This window comes from Hoplias malabaricus, chromosome X2, assembly GCF_029633855.1.
Source record: "Hoplias malabaricus isolate fHopMal1 chromosome X2, fHopMal1.hap1, whole genome shotgun sequence".
Lineage (NCBI taxonomy): Eukaryota > Metazoa > Chordata > Actinopteri > Characiformes > Erythrinidae > Hoplias > Hoplias malabaricus.
The window spans coordinates 47,653,693-47,671,214 of NC_089819.1; the positions used below are offsets into that span (position 1 = coordinate 47,653,693).

General features: G+C 36.2%; 1 protein-coding gene across 1 annotated transcript in view; it reads right to left on the minus strand.

Annotated features, from left to right (window-relative positions):
- The window catches only part of LOC136676391 (anoctamin-5-like), a 40,106-nt gene that overhangs the window by 18,293 nt on the left and 4,291 nt on the right, over positions 1–17,522 (minus strand). The window contains exons 2-3 of the mRNA XM_066653370.1: positions 9,621–9,679; positions 1,871–1,978 (exon numbers count right to left, since the gene is read on the minus strand). Of these exons, the coding sequence (XP_066509467.1) occupies positions 1,871–1,978; positions 9,621–9,679 (167 nt within the window). The remainder of the gene's footprint in view (positions 1–1,870; positions 1,979–9,620; positions 9,680–17,522) is intronic.

Sequence of the window (17,522 nt, forward strand, 5' to 3'; positions counted from 1 at the left end):
TCATATCCTGTGAGTCTGACATGCTGAGGGTGTTTAAGCCAAGGTTTTATAGGTCAGTATTCTGCATGAACATGTTGGACCACTACAGTTTGAATCAAAAAACACTTTATAAAATTCTAAAAGTATTATGTCACTAACTCTCCAGCAGTGAGTAAATATATGTAAAATATTGTTACTGTTCCGGTACCCAGCCATTGAGCACATGTTTAAGGCTTGGGTTTCTGTCTATCCAGTCCTTAAAGCACAGATATTTATTAACTGCTAGTTTAAAAGCTTCAAAAAACAGTTGCATTTCTAACAGATGCTTTCCAACACACCTTTTGTTTGCAATCCACTCTCAACAGATTATTTTGAGAGAGCATTTTTTCCATAAAGTGCATGTTCTGGCTTGTAGATCAGTTCCATGCATACCCTGCCTGTATACAATGGTATTCATATATAAATTAATATAGAGATTTCATACAGAATCATATTTATTTTCATCTGAAACCTATAGGTACAGACTAAGTGTTTCTGGCTCTGAGTGTCACTGTAACAGAAAATGTTAGTATTACAAGGTTTTCACAATGAAATTATGCTGAAATTGAACACAGGAGACTATCTGACCTGAAGGTCATTCTAAGAAATCACAGCTCTGCTGTTTGAGTGTTGTAATCTCCACTGTGCCATGGTTAGTCACATGAAAGCTGTTAGCTGTTTCTCAATCCTCAACCCCACAAACCACATCTCAGTGCATCATCGCTGTAGCCCACATACAGACAGGATATTCTCATATTCTCTACTTACAAGCTGCTAATGTTTGCTTGCATAGTAAAGCAACAACCAGTCTTACATCATTATAAGGATGTATTTCTGGTAACCATTTAAAGGGCCCCTATCCTACATTTCTAGCTTCATTTGTTTGTGTACCAAATATGGTCAAGAAAAACATCTTTAATCTTAAGAATTAAACTGTATGTTTAGGTCCTCTGACCACATCTGAGCACTTTATAGTTCTAAAATGTTAGACACTAGTGCATCTGCTACTCTGCATTCTTTGTTTGCCACTTTTCACCCTGTTCTTCAAAAGTCCGGGACAAGACTGAACAGGTATTATTTGCATGGATTACTGCAATGATAGTGATTTGATGGTGGTGTGTTATTGTGTGTAGTATGTAGAGTATGTAGATTCAGAATACTCCAACCACCAAAAGAAAGTGTCCTTTGAGCAGTGTCCAGTGACAACTGTTGAAGGACTAGAGTATGTACAACACAAACTGTGCAGCAACATGTGCTACCGTCTCTGACTTTACATCTACAATGTGGACCAACAAAGCTGACAGTCAGTGGACACAGTGTGGACAAAAAGCTCATTGCTGTGTCTTATCCACTCATACCAATGGAATACACATTAAAACATCACCAGCACTGAGAAGGATCCACCACACAAATCATACCTGTTATGTGGTGGTACTGCGTGGGGCCTGACCAATGAAGAACAAGGAGAAAGGGGCTAGAAAAGTATACAGAGCAACATTCACTGCAGCTTGCAATGGGGAGTGAACAGACTGATAATTTTATGGTGTTGAGCTATTACACCAACTTGTACACTAAACACCCCCTCCAGGATGTGTACCTGCCTTGTGCCCAGTGATTCTGGGTAGGTTCTGGACCCACCGCGACCCTGAACTTGATAAATGGTTACAGACAATGAATTAATTAGTTACATTAAACAAAGAATATGGGCAGATATGAGCAGATATGATATTTCCTAATCAAACTATATTTCATCAGAGTGAGTCATGTGTTGACACTGTGAAAAGAACATGTCAGCTGAAATTTTGAGATAAATCAACTTGGTTTGTGTATGCTCACTACCCAAGGGACATACCGCTTTCTTGTCTCCATCCTTGTCATCGACGTAGGACAGAACAAAATCAATTCGTCTCACACCATCTCGGAAATAAACTGAGTCCTTGCACTGCTCCAGCTTATCATTCTAAAGAGTAAAAAACAACAGAGACATAGGTGAACATTTGATAAATGCATATAGCAACTCAGATGTTACAACAGAATTATTTTGTAGTTTGAGTCAGCAGTAGCAGAACTGTTAAGAGAATACAAACAGTAGCTTGACTTAGAGTTGATGGTCAATACGTTACAACACACACATACAACACATGCTATACTCATCCGGACTTAAAACCCTCCACAAACTGTTTAGTGAAATAGGTATTTATGTACAAGAATTATAAACAGAATTGTGGCATTTTATGGACTAAAGTCCTAACTACTGTTAAGTAATTTTCTAATAGACTAAATATTTACATTTTTCTGGTTAGACCAAGCCTTATGCACTTGGTGACAGACACAAAGTGTACATTTTACTGTGATAATGGGATCGTATACTTTATAGGTGACAATAGTAAGAGGTCCCACAATGACAAGTAATGAGGCAGATGGCCCAGCTGGCCCGTGTCCTTCAGGAGATGAAGCTTTTATGATTTTTAAAGCTGCTTAACCTGTTTAGCTGAGCCTATTACCTAGCAACAACCCTCTATCTGCACAAGTCAGATATAGACTAACAATATTGGCATAGAACTTTTATTTTGGTGTGTCTCTACCAAAAAAGGAAAAGTTGAGTCAAAATCTCATATCATCACCATGGCAACAGAGGAAAGGGAACGCTTAGAGCAGCTTTAGTGGAGTGAAGAAGAGCTTTAATGAGTGTTAGAGTCAAGGGCTGAAGACACACTGAACTATGAGCGTAAACAGTGCTGTTAGCTCTGCAAAGAAAAGCAAATAAATGCAAATAGACCAAAATAAAATTGCATGGACAGAGAAAAGTGAAAACTAGACACTTGCCCTTAGCCCCTGCACTGCAGACACATGACACTGTAACAGTATTATTAGCAATTCTATGTTATTAAGCAAATCTAGATTCTATGAGATATTTAGAGTAAAATGCTGAGTGATGTTTATTTAGTTGATCTCAAGCCACGTCTGTTGTTAAAGCTTCTAATCAGCTGATTGGCCACTTCAGTTTTTAAACGCTATGGATAATTCACAAACAAGACGATCTTTCATCCTGTAATGCAATGTTTCATAACCATGACAAGTCTACAGCGGATGATAAATGTAGCTATATAATCACTGTGTAAACCATGAAATCTCCTCTGGATCCTGAATATTACAATGTGCCCTTTACAGGCAACTTTCTGTTCTGTTTCTGTTCTGTTTTTATTACACAACTGAAACCTAGTTCACTCCTGTCAAAATCAAAGTATGACATGGAGGGAAAAGCCACAAAACAAACCCATTACAGTGTCAAATCACAGGAAACAGAATGAACGGGAATGCGTGTGTATTTCTGAAGAGACTGTTCATTAAAATATTAATATTGGGTTATTCACCATACACACAGAACAGGAAGGACAGGTAGGCAGGCAAATATGTTGGAGCTCAGGTTCTAATCCTTTCTGTTTGTGAAAAAGCCTGTGCCATGGCTTGAATACAGAAAACAGCTCAAACAAAAGGCATTTGATGTGAGAATATATATTTTGGGACTTTCAAGAAAATTCCTCTAGAATCAGACTTATCTTTCACTACAAGAACCCTTGTTTTAGACATAAATACCTGCTCCAAATCAATTTCAACTTGTTTCTAACTTCCTTCTTTCTATTTTGTGGTTTCCCTGCCGGAAAGTAGAGAGATGCTTTTAGTATGCTTGTGTTAATAGCTTGATTTTTATATGTGTTGTATAGTTGTATTGCTCAATGGCCAGCAGCATATTTAAGCTTTCTTTGTAGCCTTTGAATTGCATTTCAAAGCAAAAGCAAATGCACACATAATGTGGGTGGGGGCTGCAATTGTTATGTTGTCAGGAGACAAAGGTCGGGTGTTTTTGTGTGTGTGTGTGTGTGTGTGTGTGTGTGTCTGACTTTACATATAAAAGGTGGACCAACAAGGTAGGTGTGTAATAGAGTTCCTGCTGTGTGATGTTTTCACTGATGAAAGGGATAAACATGTATGCCCACCAACAAAAGGCCAAAAAAGTGCTCCCACTGATCAGTTTGTAATTCTGTGATCTATTTTTTTTAATAAGGACTTATATGTATTAGTTGGCAGAGCCTGTTGGGTAACACTATACTACCATCATTAGGCAAGACTCTGAATACTGTATTAACTTATTCCTGTGTCATAACAAATTTAAATCACTCTGGATGAGTGATTGCCAAACGCCATTACAGTTAAAATAGAATAAAGGCACTTATTGAAGAGACTTGAATATAATCAGTGGTGGCAGAACACCAAAATCCTGACAGCATGTAAAATCCAATAAAGTCTCTAAAAATGAAAAAAGGCTCTGTATTGGATGGTAGTAGGTATCCGTGAGTTGGCAAGGAAAATGCAATTTTTTATGTCTCCTTTAATTAGTTAATGCAGGAGAGCTAATCCACATCAATTCTATCACAGAGCCACTTTCTCAGGATTATTAGTGAGGGAGCACCACATTTCATTCTGGCTCTTTTCCATTAAGAGTTTATGGGAATGATTTATTGAAATTAATTTGTTTTTATTGATAGTTGCACAGCTCCAAACACAAGGCCATAGAGACCGAGCAATTTGTGCAATTACTCAGAGGACGTCTTGTGAGGAAAGGGGTGGTGTTCAGACAGGGTAAGATTTGCGGTACAAGTGTCTAAAACTCTATTCCACCTTTATTAATCATTCAACAAATCTGCAAATAGTATACTAACCTTTTTATAATTCATTATCCCAGTTAGAGGTCTATACTAATACTGGTTAATAGGGACACACATTAATACATGTATGTCTATCTATATACTTGCTAAATACAGAGACCACATTTCATTAATTAAATTTCTGGCTAATACAGCAAATCATTAGTGAAAAATTTACATTTTAAAAGAGATTCTTTCTGAGAAAATTAAATAAAAGACTGCATGCGAATAGGCAAATTTCAAGGAAGATAAGTGTCATTACAGACAATGAATGAATGAATGAATGAATACACAATATTACAGTGCGTAAAAATGATGCAGCATGGGAAATTGGGTGTGGTTTCTCATCTACAATTGTCAAAAACAGTATAACCACTGAAATAATATATGTCCACGTACTAATTTTCTGTCGAATTATAAATAACGTGAATCCTTACCGTACTGCTGTGTAAAAATGTAATACTGCCAAAGAAATTGGGATTTAAATGCATCACCAAATTTGTAACTTTGTAACGTTACAGGGGAAAGCCAAAGCATTTGTCCATTCTTTATGACATGTTCACAATGCAATTGACAGAATCTGTGTTCAAATTATATAGAAAAATAAAAATAACCTCAATAATACTCTAATCTAAATGCACAGTCTAAGTTTTACGTTCTCGCCTACAGCTTAAATTTCCATACAACAATGTGAGCTGGCATCTCTCATAAACCCTCTTAAGCTGGCAGGTTAAACAGAGCAGATCCAGGGCATTCATGCTGCTTGCTGTGTTAGCAGGACTCTGAAAACTGGCCTCGCTCACACTGCAGATAAGAGTTTGATAGTTGACACCCCCCTGAATGAGTTACAGTTTGTTACCTCTTGCCATTTCCTCCTGGCTCTGAAATAAAGTATATTTGTCCTCAAGTCAGTTCTGCAAAAATTTCACTGAAATTAATGTGATTTGTTTAGTTTTTCATAAAAGTCAATTATTTTAATTTGACCTCTGTGTTATACAAATGAGAAGCAATGTCAAAGGAGCAGCCAGCTGCATTCTCCAACCACATCAGTTATTTTTATCTCCATCGAGCTTCAACCAGCAATTCAGACGAAAAAATATGCCACTTGTGGTTTTCTTACACAGCTCAGACCAAGCCCTGTATTTTACAATTCTCATGACACATTTACATTGGGAATTCATAGACAGGCTTTAAGACTTACTGGGGAATAAATCCAATTCTGCTAATCATTTAGTGTCATAAGGGTCAGTCACCTAAATGTAAATGAAATGAATGAAATGTGTCTGCCTGTTCTTACACTGTATGTTAACCATTTAACAAAAGGAGAGGGGGCAAACTCTCTATTAGTACTCATGATTTGAAAATACATTTTGGTTGAGCAGGTGCGCATAACCTTTAGAACATATAGGGCATCATAAGTCAACATCAAGGGGGGGGGGTCTATGCAAGATAGGTGATAATGATGTTTACAGAAAAATCTCAATCATGATCAGACAAGTTCAGGGACAACCAGGCCTTCTGTCACAATAGTTAAAATCATCTGCCACATGAGAGTAACTAGGGCAATATCTCTGCTCCACTTAATTTCTCACAACAAAAACAAGCTGTGCTTTCAAAACAAACCTCAGAACTAGGCCCATCTCAAGGTCTCATGAGCCTGACCATTTTAAACCTCGATTTATTACAGAATTTACAATAATGGCTGATCCATAGCATCAGTCAAGAATGAATGGAGAATATGAATGATTGCTTCATGAAGCTTCAGAAATGTAGTAAAGGTTTCAACAAGTTTCACAATTCATTTTCACTGTTATTCTGAAGCAACTGTAAAATTAACAGATAAATTCTACTAAATGACACATAAATGAAACACTTAAAATGAACAGGCTGAAAAAGCATATAGCAGCAGGTCATTCCACATGCCCTTGAGTTTAAGCAATCATGGTTTGTTCTGCCAAGCTTATATCACCGTTTATGTATGCATGTGTCTGATGGGGTAAAGTGTGAAGTCCCTCAAGCCAGAGAAAACAACTCACGGCACTTCACAGGAACTCAAGCAGCATTCTGTTAGACAAGGCAAACTGGAATAACTTGGACATAAACTTAAATTCTGATTGCTTTATTCATTCATTGACTGTAACTGTTTATCCAGTTCAGGGTCACTGAGTCCAGAGCCTACCCGAAATCATTGGGCGCAAGGCAGGAATACACCCTGTAGGGGGCGACAATCCTTCACAGGGCGATACACACTCACATATTCACTCACACCTATGGACACTTTTGAGTCGCTAATTCACCTACCAACATGTGTTTTTGGACCGTGGGAGGAAACCCACACAAACACTGGGAGAACACACCAAATTCCTCACAGACTTCCTGGAACTGTGTGACTGCGAAACTATCTGCTGCCCCTAATTGCTTTATGTCACATTCTAATACATTTCTTACTTTGCTGCAGAGCTCTGTTCAAAACACTGTTGACCTGGATTAGTTTTACCATAAGATGTTCCATAATGTACTCATTAAGGGATCTGATTGATGATTTATTTATACTAGATGAAGAACTTGCATAACCTCAGATGTAATCATGTAATATAATTTTATATAGTTAAACACAATGAAGTAGTACTTCTTATTGGCCATCTTCCAATAGTTTCCTAACACTCTCTGTGACATCTTTTTCTACAGTTCTCTAGCTCTTTTCCAATTGGTCATTCAGATGATTTTTTACAACTTCTGGTTGTAATATCAAGAAAAAACTATACTGAAATAATTATGGCATATAAATTTACAAAAACATTCAGAGGTTTGAAATAACCCCACATTCTGTCACAGTTACCTCTGCTGATGTAACGTTTTAATGAAATAAATTTGTTGTCAGCTGTAGGAGACATTGGTTATGCTCTAATACTTGTATTATTCATTATCTAATACTTGTATTGTATAAAAAAGTACAGACTGCAGATTTATAGCGGATTAAAATGAATCAGGAATAATCATGAATCTCTGCAGTAACAACAGTAGATCTCCAGTTTAAGGTAATCCAGCTTCAATAGGGCTGAATATGATAGCTTTTTTGAGATATGGATGTACAACACTTGGCAGGGATGCCCAATATCATACTGTAACAACAACTACATGAGACAGATTATATATTTAATTGGATCTAAGCCTAACTATAACCAAAAACCAATGCATATTAATGGATTCTTTACTTGATAAAATATACTTAGAAGACTAGGCCCTTTGCATGTATATTGCCTGTGTATAGAATAAGAAACCATTGCACTCCTTTTCTCTCACGAAAGGAGCCATTAGCAACAGGAAGCTGTAGCAGCTTCTGATCTTTAACCTATAGAAAACACTACAGGAAATGAAATGCTGTCTCACATATGGGTCATGAGAAAGATCATAAATGATTCCTGGGTGAGGCCAAAGTGGGGCTGGATTGAGAATCCTCACTTATCACAAACACTTTGGCATAAATCATACTATTATACCTTCAGAGTTCACTGTTATCCCTAGAATTATGTGTAACTCTATACAATTTCACTAAAAACAAAAATATTTAAATTTTCCAATAAATACTACATGCATGTTTGTTTGTAAGAGGAGAAGGGATAAAGCCAAATTTAAAGACCATACTTCAAGTCATCACTGTCCAAAGAAATGCATGTATCTCCAAAATAGTAACTTTACAGTAAAATGAAAAGAATCCTTAACTTTCAATGGAAGTCAGTGTAAAAATATAATTTTAATTAAGTCATTTTGAAGGATCTCTACAGGTCCATTCATCATACATGTTTTTCTTTGGACAATGACAACATGTCCCTGTCATAATAGCAATTAAATACAACTTTTCAGGAGATATTTCTGAGCAGTTAAAACTTAATAAAATCAACTGCATAAAGAATAAGAAGTGAGAAAGCATTTGTCCATGTTTCAAAATACATTAAAAGGGGACATATTATAATTAACTTTCACAGTTAACACAGTTCTCTGGGGTGAAATATCTTTGACATCCTTTGGCCAAAATACCACAAATCCCAAACAACACAACACACATCTTTCTCCGTCTACACAGCCCTGTTAAGAATGATGTAGGTGCCTGTTGAGAATAAACCTCTGTTTACTGCAAAAGCAACGCACCCAGGAGTGAACAGTGAGGAGCACAAACTCTGGCTTTTAATCATCTGTTTTTCTCTGTGCTTGTTTTCATCATATTTAATCAGTACAGATATTTATTCATGTTGTGTTAGTTCTGCTCCAGTTAACCTTGTCTTTACACTCTTAGTTAAATGCGGGTCCAGCACTGTGATTAGAGATACTCAGACAATGAAGCAGAACAACTCTGAAGTGCCTGCTATCTATGTAAGATGCAGCAAAACTGATGCAACTGATGCACAGTTGTGGGTTGGCAGAAGTTCCAGTTCCCCACATTAATGTCCTAATGCACTCAAAAAGTGATTTTAAGTCACAAAGAAGAATGTAAACTCCCATCAAGCAAAAAGCATCTGGCAACATCTCTGAATCTGTTTGGAAGTACTTGGAATATGAGAAGCAAATGCATGTAACAAATGTCCAAACTGAAATTGATGTTTGTGTTGAGATACATCACTACAGATTCATTTTAAAAATGTAAAGCATGTCTCCTGATAAGAAAGAAATAGTTATGGAATGTACTTAATGGCCTTTTGACTGTAAAGTAAGTATATGACGTATATGCAGTGTTGTATGAGATACTTTCAATTTGACTTCTGCCTGTACATGCACCTACAGCCTCACCAGGGTTTTTAAAAGTGCATTTCCTCAAGGTAAATAGAAAACTGTACACTTGTTTCAAATTATTTGGAGTAATTCATCAAAGAGAAGTTTGGGAATAATTGGGACACTTACGTCTCGATGGCCTGGCAATGGTGTTCCCCTGTCTGAGCTGGAGAGGAGACCATTATTATCTGTGGAGGACAGAACCAATCAGAATCTGCCTTTACAAAGAATTACAGAAAAATAAACAGACAGGGTAAGAAGAGTCGTCACTCATATGAACACACACACTTAACACTACAGCAGTTTTGCAGGGCGGGGGGTCTGTCATATTATTTCATTATTAATTAGTGTGGAAACCATGTATCACATTTTGAACAATGAACAGAACATCACATCTTTCAGATTCAGTCAAAGGACATAACAATGGAATAGTTTCTGTACCCCCACACAGTGAAACAATCCTCTGATTCTGAAAGATTAAAATGCCAATCTGGTAACTCTTTATTTGGATGGTCCACTGTAGATGGTCAGTATATTTTCAAGTGTCATTCAACCAAATATCTATTAAATGCAACTGAACTATCCCTAACCCTAAACCTACATTTATCATTAAGCTCAAAGAAAAACTCACACCTATTCCTAAACCTAACCATAATGTTATTAATAATCAACCAAGTATCATCAGAATATTTGTAAATATTTTATCTGTAGATCATTTATAGGACACCATCCAAATAAAGTCTGACCATTAGGCTGAACTGATATTTATCTAAATGGGAAAAGAGGGAAGCTTCCTAGCTTCTGAAGGTCAAAGGTCAAATCTTTTTTTGAATCCCTGAAGGGCCTGAGACACAAAAATAAACATTTCCCAGCCACAGTTAAAAAAAAAATAAGCATGTCGGTCAATGTATTTTTGCTGTGCTCGCTGAACTTTAAGAACAGGGATGTAAGAAATGTAACAGTATTACGCATCAAATGACAGCACACATTGCATTATTCTCCTATATAATAATTACATATTAGTTTGTAATATTACTGATAATAAAATATTTTGTGGTAGGAATATGAGCTTGGAACTAACATAGCTTGTGATGCGAAAAGGTCTACAGCATACAGCAGTTCTCTTTCTTAGTCATATATTCACCACTTAACTGTGATGTCTACACCTACACATGTAAATTCACCTTCATTTCATCGATAACCCCCCAATCACCAACGACTTGAAATGCAAACAGGAAAGATTTGAGAGACTGATGCTAAACAGGACTTCCTGTAGGGTGTGGAAAACGTTGAAGGTTTCCATAAACACACACACACAAATATGTACATATATTAAAAAAAAAATCTCTCTCTCTATCTATCTATCTATATGAAATGAGTTTACTGAGAAATGTTTATTGCTGGGCAAATTCTCCAGGCTGTTTTGTTTCATGGCTGTAATTTATATGGTAAGAGAGCAAAAGTAATAAATCCACATCAAGTATGCTTATAAGCTTGTGAATTTTGTTGATTTAATTCAACATTTGCCATCTCCATCAAATACATTTGTGTTTTAATAGAAAGTATATAAAATATGCATAGACATATATGGACACCCAGCTAGGATTTAACATACACGGTCCAGTGACTGTGGGAAATAAAAATATATAATGCAGACCCCTACATATAGGAGGAGAGTAATAACTCACTTTTTCATATATAAAGCATAAATAAAAACACTACAATAGGAAGCATCACAGACCCACACAATCACACACACACAATCTGTGGACCCTCATTTTTAATCAGATGAGTCGTGTGGGAGTGAAATACAGATGGCTTATGGCAGACCTTGACAGATTACTTGTTTATATAAAACAGTGTATTAAAAAAACCTGCTAAATGTACTGCAACAAACTGCAAAATAGCAACTGCAAAATAGAGCTCACATTGAGACTTGTTGAAGCAGCCTTGTAGTACAGAAACAGGCCTAAACAGAAGAATGTATACAGCACACACAATTAGCATTGATACTGAAAGAGTTTACGGGGAAGCAGAACTTTCGATATTGGAAAAACACCAAGGACATGAGAACAATGAAATAATTGAAGAGGAAAAGGAAATGTTTGTCACATTGTGGAACATCTGAACGGAAGAAAATGTTCAAAAACAGCTGAGGACTTGATCTGGACTGTCACCAACATCAATAGCAATTCAAGGGAGCTAAAAAATAATATTGGCTAATGCATTTATATACTGTCAAACATAAACTAAGCTAAACTTGTAGCTTTTAAAATTATAGCCATATATGATGTTATAAATATTAGAAACCACAATTAGAATATTTGTCAGAAATATTGTAATTAGATATTTTCCCCAAATCTTTCTGCACTTCAATCAATTCTTAAAGGTTTTGGTGTTGATTAAATGGTTCTTTTAAGCTGATTTCTTTAAATAATCTTTTTGCATTTATAACATACATCCTCATGCTTATCCTTAGGTCTGGATGCATGTTTGTTTTGGATGCATTCCTGTGTTTGTTGTTTAAACTATAAAACTGTTTCGTGTCCCAGTGTAGTCTGAATTTCCAAAACACAGATGGGCGAGTTCAGACTGAGGGATTCAGGGAAAATACCTTTTTTTCTGATCAATATGTTAATTGTGATTTGAGTTGGAATGATTTTGTATAAATTAAGTCCAGGTCTGTTTTTATAACAAAGCACACCATTTTAAATGTTGAAACTGAGAAATATAGTCTTTTTGACCATTCAGAATTTGACAGTCAACATGTTTCAATAAATTTGGGACAAGGAAACAAAAGATGATAAAATGTAGTAATGCTTTAAAACTTATTGAGGTTAATAGGCAACAGGTCAGTGACATGACTGCGTTTAAAAAGAGTAACTGAGGGGTGCTGAGTCTTTCAGAATTAAAGATGTGGAGGGCTTCACCTCTGTACAGAAGTCCTGCCACTATAAAAAAGCAACTAAATAGTTTTTACTAGTTACAATAACTACAAAAGTAAAGAAATCTGACAGAAAATGACTTAGAAGGAAAAAGTAAAACGGTATGAACAATTAAAGCACACAAAGACCAAAGCATGGGCATCATCTTTAAGCAGAAGTCAATGCTGGACAGACAAACAGCACATGTATGCAGTTTCTGTCCATACCTGCCAGAATGGTCTTCCTGTAGCCTGTCAATACCGCAAAACCATCTTAACCAGGGACACAATGAGAGGCAGAGGGTTAAAGGAAATGACAAAAAAGGAAATTACATATTAGGTGTTAGTTTGTAAATACAGAAAACCATGAAAAAACACTGTTAAAAAAGGCAGACTATGGGAATTTTGACAAAACTTCCAGAATTAAGATATTTATTATTCTGGTAAGCGTTGACAAATGTGAAATAGGAGGAGGCCATAAGCCAGTTTGAATGCATAGGTTTTGAAAAGAAGCCAGCCACACTGTAGCCTCGTCATGGGTAGTAGATTTCTGTTAGTCTACTGTAGGTGATGAAAGCTGGAAAAAGGACACCTGCAACACCTGGTTTCACAAAACTGTTCCCAAGGAGATCCTTGCATGCAATGTTTGTCAGTGCCACACTCAGAGTTCTGTGTCAAAACAAAGCTTTACACACAGTCATGAGCATGAGTCATATTTTTTTCGTCCCAGCTGTGGGACTTTTATGTTTTGCATATATATATATATATAAACATAAAACCTCCTAAATAATTTGATTTTGTACTATAAATCAAAACTATAAATGTTCAAATACTATTACAGTTACTTTTACAGTTACTATTACACTTTTCAGTTTAGAAAAAATGTTAATTTGTGTTCAGAAATCTGTTACTTTCTGTTTGGTTCACATCCAGTGCCAATGCATTCCCTATCACCACCAAAGGTTCCCTTACAGGCAGTTAGCAACCTTCAAAACCAAGCTACGTCATGTAGTTTCCTGTGAAATTTCAATAATGCTCATTTACAAATGATGCTGGGATATGTCTTCCTCACATTCTGGCCATGGTCTCAAGGTACTCAGACAATCGTTTGAACACCTCGTACAGTAGCTATTACACAAAACCCCCTCAAGTATGTCAGTCAAAGAAGTGGTACATTTAAAAACAGATCTTTCACTTAACAAAACGTGTCAACTTGAAAACAACAAACCCAAAACACCATTGCAATATTTGTTTGCAAGATTATTCAGTCATAGAGGCAAAAATAGAGTACTTCTTATCACATAGTCACAATGACCCCCCCAGTGGGGCTGGGTTTGTCAAAGGCAGGAAGACTGCCAAAAAAAAAAAAAAAAAAGGTCTGAAACAAGGTCATGGCCAGGACAGACAAACTTTTTAAACTTCAGTAAATAAGCATGTTTACAGAGGTCATTTTTTCCGTCTGGAAATATCGTAATGTGAAAAATAAATTTGTGTAAAAGACAAAAATTATACTTGTATTCTGAAACCAGCTTTTATTGAGCTGACTTGATCATGTTTTTATATCATTTCTGACATGTACAAATATGAACTACAGATTTAATGGATATTATCAGATTTTGGTTTTAGAACCATCAGGTAATTTAAATTTTTTATAAGAAAACAAATACTGGTTTAATGTAAGTATCAGAAACAACAATAAAAAATGTTTTAATATTAGCATTGGTAATGACCCAGCAAAAGTATCACAATATCTCCAAATTTAACTCAGTTGAAGTCAGTACATTACACTTTTAAGTGCAAGTCTGAGACATGTATCTGCCTTAGACTACTTTTATGTCTCTCTGGAAGAGAATTTCCCTCCAAATTATTGTGTTAGTTGCTAATATTTCCCTTTCTATCTCTATCTCTCTTTGCTGTTGTACTGGTCTGCAAGGGTGATCAACAACATGTTCTGCTTTTCACAGAACTGTTTGTTTTATTACTTGTATAATCTCATTATGCAATCTTCACTTAGGTGAACATGCACCTCTCAGTATTGGTACAGGTTGTTTGGGAACATACATAACTGCAGAATTACAAGAATGCCCAGGCAGTACTTGCCCACACAGTTCCTTTGAAATAAGAAGCTGATTGCTTTATCTCTAAGCTTCAGGAATTCTTTATGTTTTCTCTATCACTTTGCAAACGCAGTGGAATGTTAAATCTAGAAGGAGCATTCAAAAACACAAACAAACATGGTGAAAGATATGTTTGACATCATTTCCTCATTACAGATCAATTTGTTTTCTATGGAAAAACCTAACTTACATACTTTCAGACCAGTTATTTGACATAACTGCCCATCTATCAAACAGAAACCTTAACCCCTGGGCTCTGTTACCATAGATACTTTCTACCGAAGTTATAACCTAAAAGCCTTTGGCTACAGTGTTACTTTAAAGATTAACTTTTACATATAGCAATAAATGTTTGCAAAGCTTTTCATAGGGCATTGCCCCGAAACTCAGAGGCCCTAAAATGGCATTTTGGACAGCCCTAGCTTTTCATAAGAAATATTACAATTTAAAATGTACCGGTTTCACTTTGTTTATGCCTCATCACGACCAAATAATGTATTTTTCTAGCTTCATAATACAAGGTGCCATAGGGCAGCACTAATTACAGACAAGTAATGACTGGCATCTCATTACTTTGGATCCAATAAGAGTGGTGTGTAGTCTTTTTATAATTTTTATATTTACAATGTTTTATTAATTTCTTTTTTTAATGTTTACAAACAAATGGAATTGGAAAAAATGCCCCACGAAAATGGTGTAGAGTGCTGTATTAAAAACGATTTAAAAAATTATCATTTTTATGTTCACCGAAGGAAAAACAAACAACAATAGCATTAACAAATAACATTAAAATGGGTCAACATCCAATGAGATACTTGTTACTACAACCCCTGCCAAAATTTGATGAATTCACCACACTTGGCTGTGTTTCCACACCGAATGGTGATATTCACTGAGGTGTATACTCTGTAGAAAATAACCAAATCACAAACATGGCATAAAACCCTTTTGTTTCATAGCAGATTGAGCTGATAACCCTTTCCTGGAAGAGAAGCTTTAACATCCTTTGCTCTGTGGCAAAATACATTATCATCCTGAAAAGTAACACCATTCCCAAGCCATTTCTAATGACGGAATAAAACAAGCTCACAATTGAATCCACAATTTCAAACAAGGTCGGTGTGTTGGCGCAACAGGGAGAGACGCTGCCACACAGCTTCAGGGTTCAAGGTGGTGGGTTCAAACCCCACCTTGGGTCACCTCCCTCAATCTAAAAACAATGCAAATAGGTCGACTGGCTGTATAAAATTGGCCAAAGGTGCGAGTGCGTGAGGGACTGCATGACTGTGTGAGTTTGTTATGCCTTGTGCCCTGTTAAGCGAGTATTCCTGCCTTGTGCTAGGTGATTCCAGGACACACCACGATCCTGAACATGATGAAACAGTTCCAGATAATAAATAAATGAATAATTAAAGTTAATTTGATTGAGGTATACTTGAGTGAACATCCTCTAATGGTAGTGATCCCATCATTTTTGCCAGTGGTTGTAGTGGTTGGTAATAATAATGTAGCATTAGCCATGGACATTTGGGGGACCTGGGCCAAACAGGACTCATGTAGAGTACCTTAGTTTATTTGCTCCACCCCCTGGATGGTTTAAGCTTGTTTGAGACTTGGGACTTGTTTGCATTTATATCATAACCATTAGTGTAAATTTACATTGTCCATAATGAATGTGTTTTTAAAAGTACTATCACTGTAGATTTTTAAAATACCATCACTTTAATATTCATTCATTCTTTTTAGTTCAAGCTTGATTACACTGTATTTGGCAGCACCAGTGTAGAAGCTGATTTAATCCCCACACCCACACACTGAAGATTTCCCAGTAACATATGAGGACCTCATGAACGTCACTGTTTTGTCCTCTCTACAGCGTGTCCATAAGGTCTGCACTGATAAGGGAAACAGTCAAATCCAAGATAAACAAGGGAAACAAGTGACACTTCATTTAAGTATTTTAGAAAACGCCTGATAGACCAATAAGTGACTCTTCAGTGTTCACTGCCTGACATGTCTATAAAAATAAAACAGTTCAGCGTTATTACCAGGATCTGTTACTCAGGTCATTTTCTTTTAAACAGTACGATTTTATTAAATAATTTTAAAATAAATAACGTTAACACCCAATGTTAATTTTCCTCATTAAAGAGGGACATAATTGACAATTAAAAGCACACTGATATTTCTCTAAATTAATTTAAAGATTTAATAAAATTACATGAATGAATTACATTTTGGCAAACAGTCACTCCAACCTGTCCATGTTCACCTTAATTTAAACAAGCAACATTCAATGACACTTTAACTGATTCAATTATCTTAAATGCAACATACACTATTTTATTTAAAACAAAATAACCACTTTATAATCCAAGTGTCTCAGTCCGGTAAACTAGGCTTTCTCTCTCTCTCTCTCTCTCTGCTTATTTCACTGGACACCTATGCTATCATTAATTACGTAACCTGACTGTTGAAGCCACTTCAAACTGCAGTTCATTGGATTGGAAAATATATTTGACTACAGGAATTTTCGTGCATTTTTTATATGAACAAAGACCTTGCAAAACAGATACTGTCCATACATCACAGAGAAAGCAGTAAGGACTACAAGTAAATAGGTGGATGATTTCATTTTTTTAAAGCTACAGGCCACTGGTGAAAAATTGTTACACAGGGTTAAGGTTAGTTGGTTTTGTTGCTTTTGTTGTTAGTTCATGTTACACAAATTAAATTTATGACTACTGTTTCTTCTGACTACACTCTGTAGATTCATGTCTTTTCTCTAAGAGCTCTTATAAATGCCCTTATGCATGACAAAGCATGAAAACTGATAAACACTAAATAGTTACATGAGGATTAGCTATAAGTGGCTAGATACACACATTCACACCCAGGGAGATTCAGAGTTGCCAATCCACCTACCAACGTGTGTTTTTGGACTATGGGAGGAAACTGGAGCACCCGGCGGAAACCTACACAGACACGGGG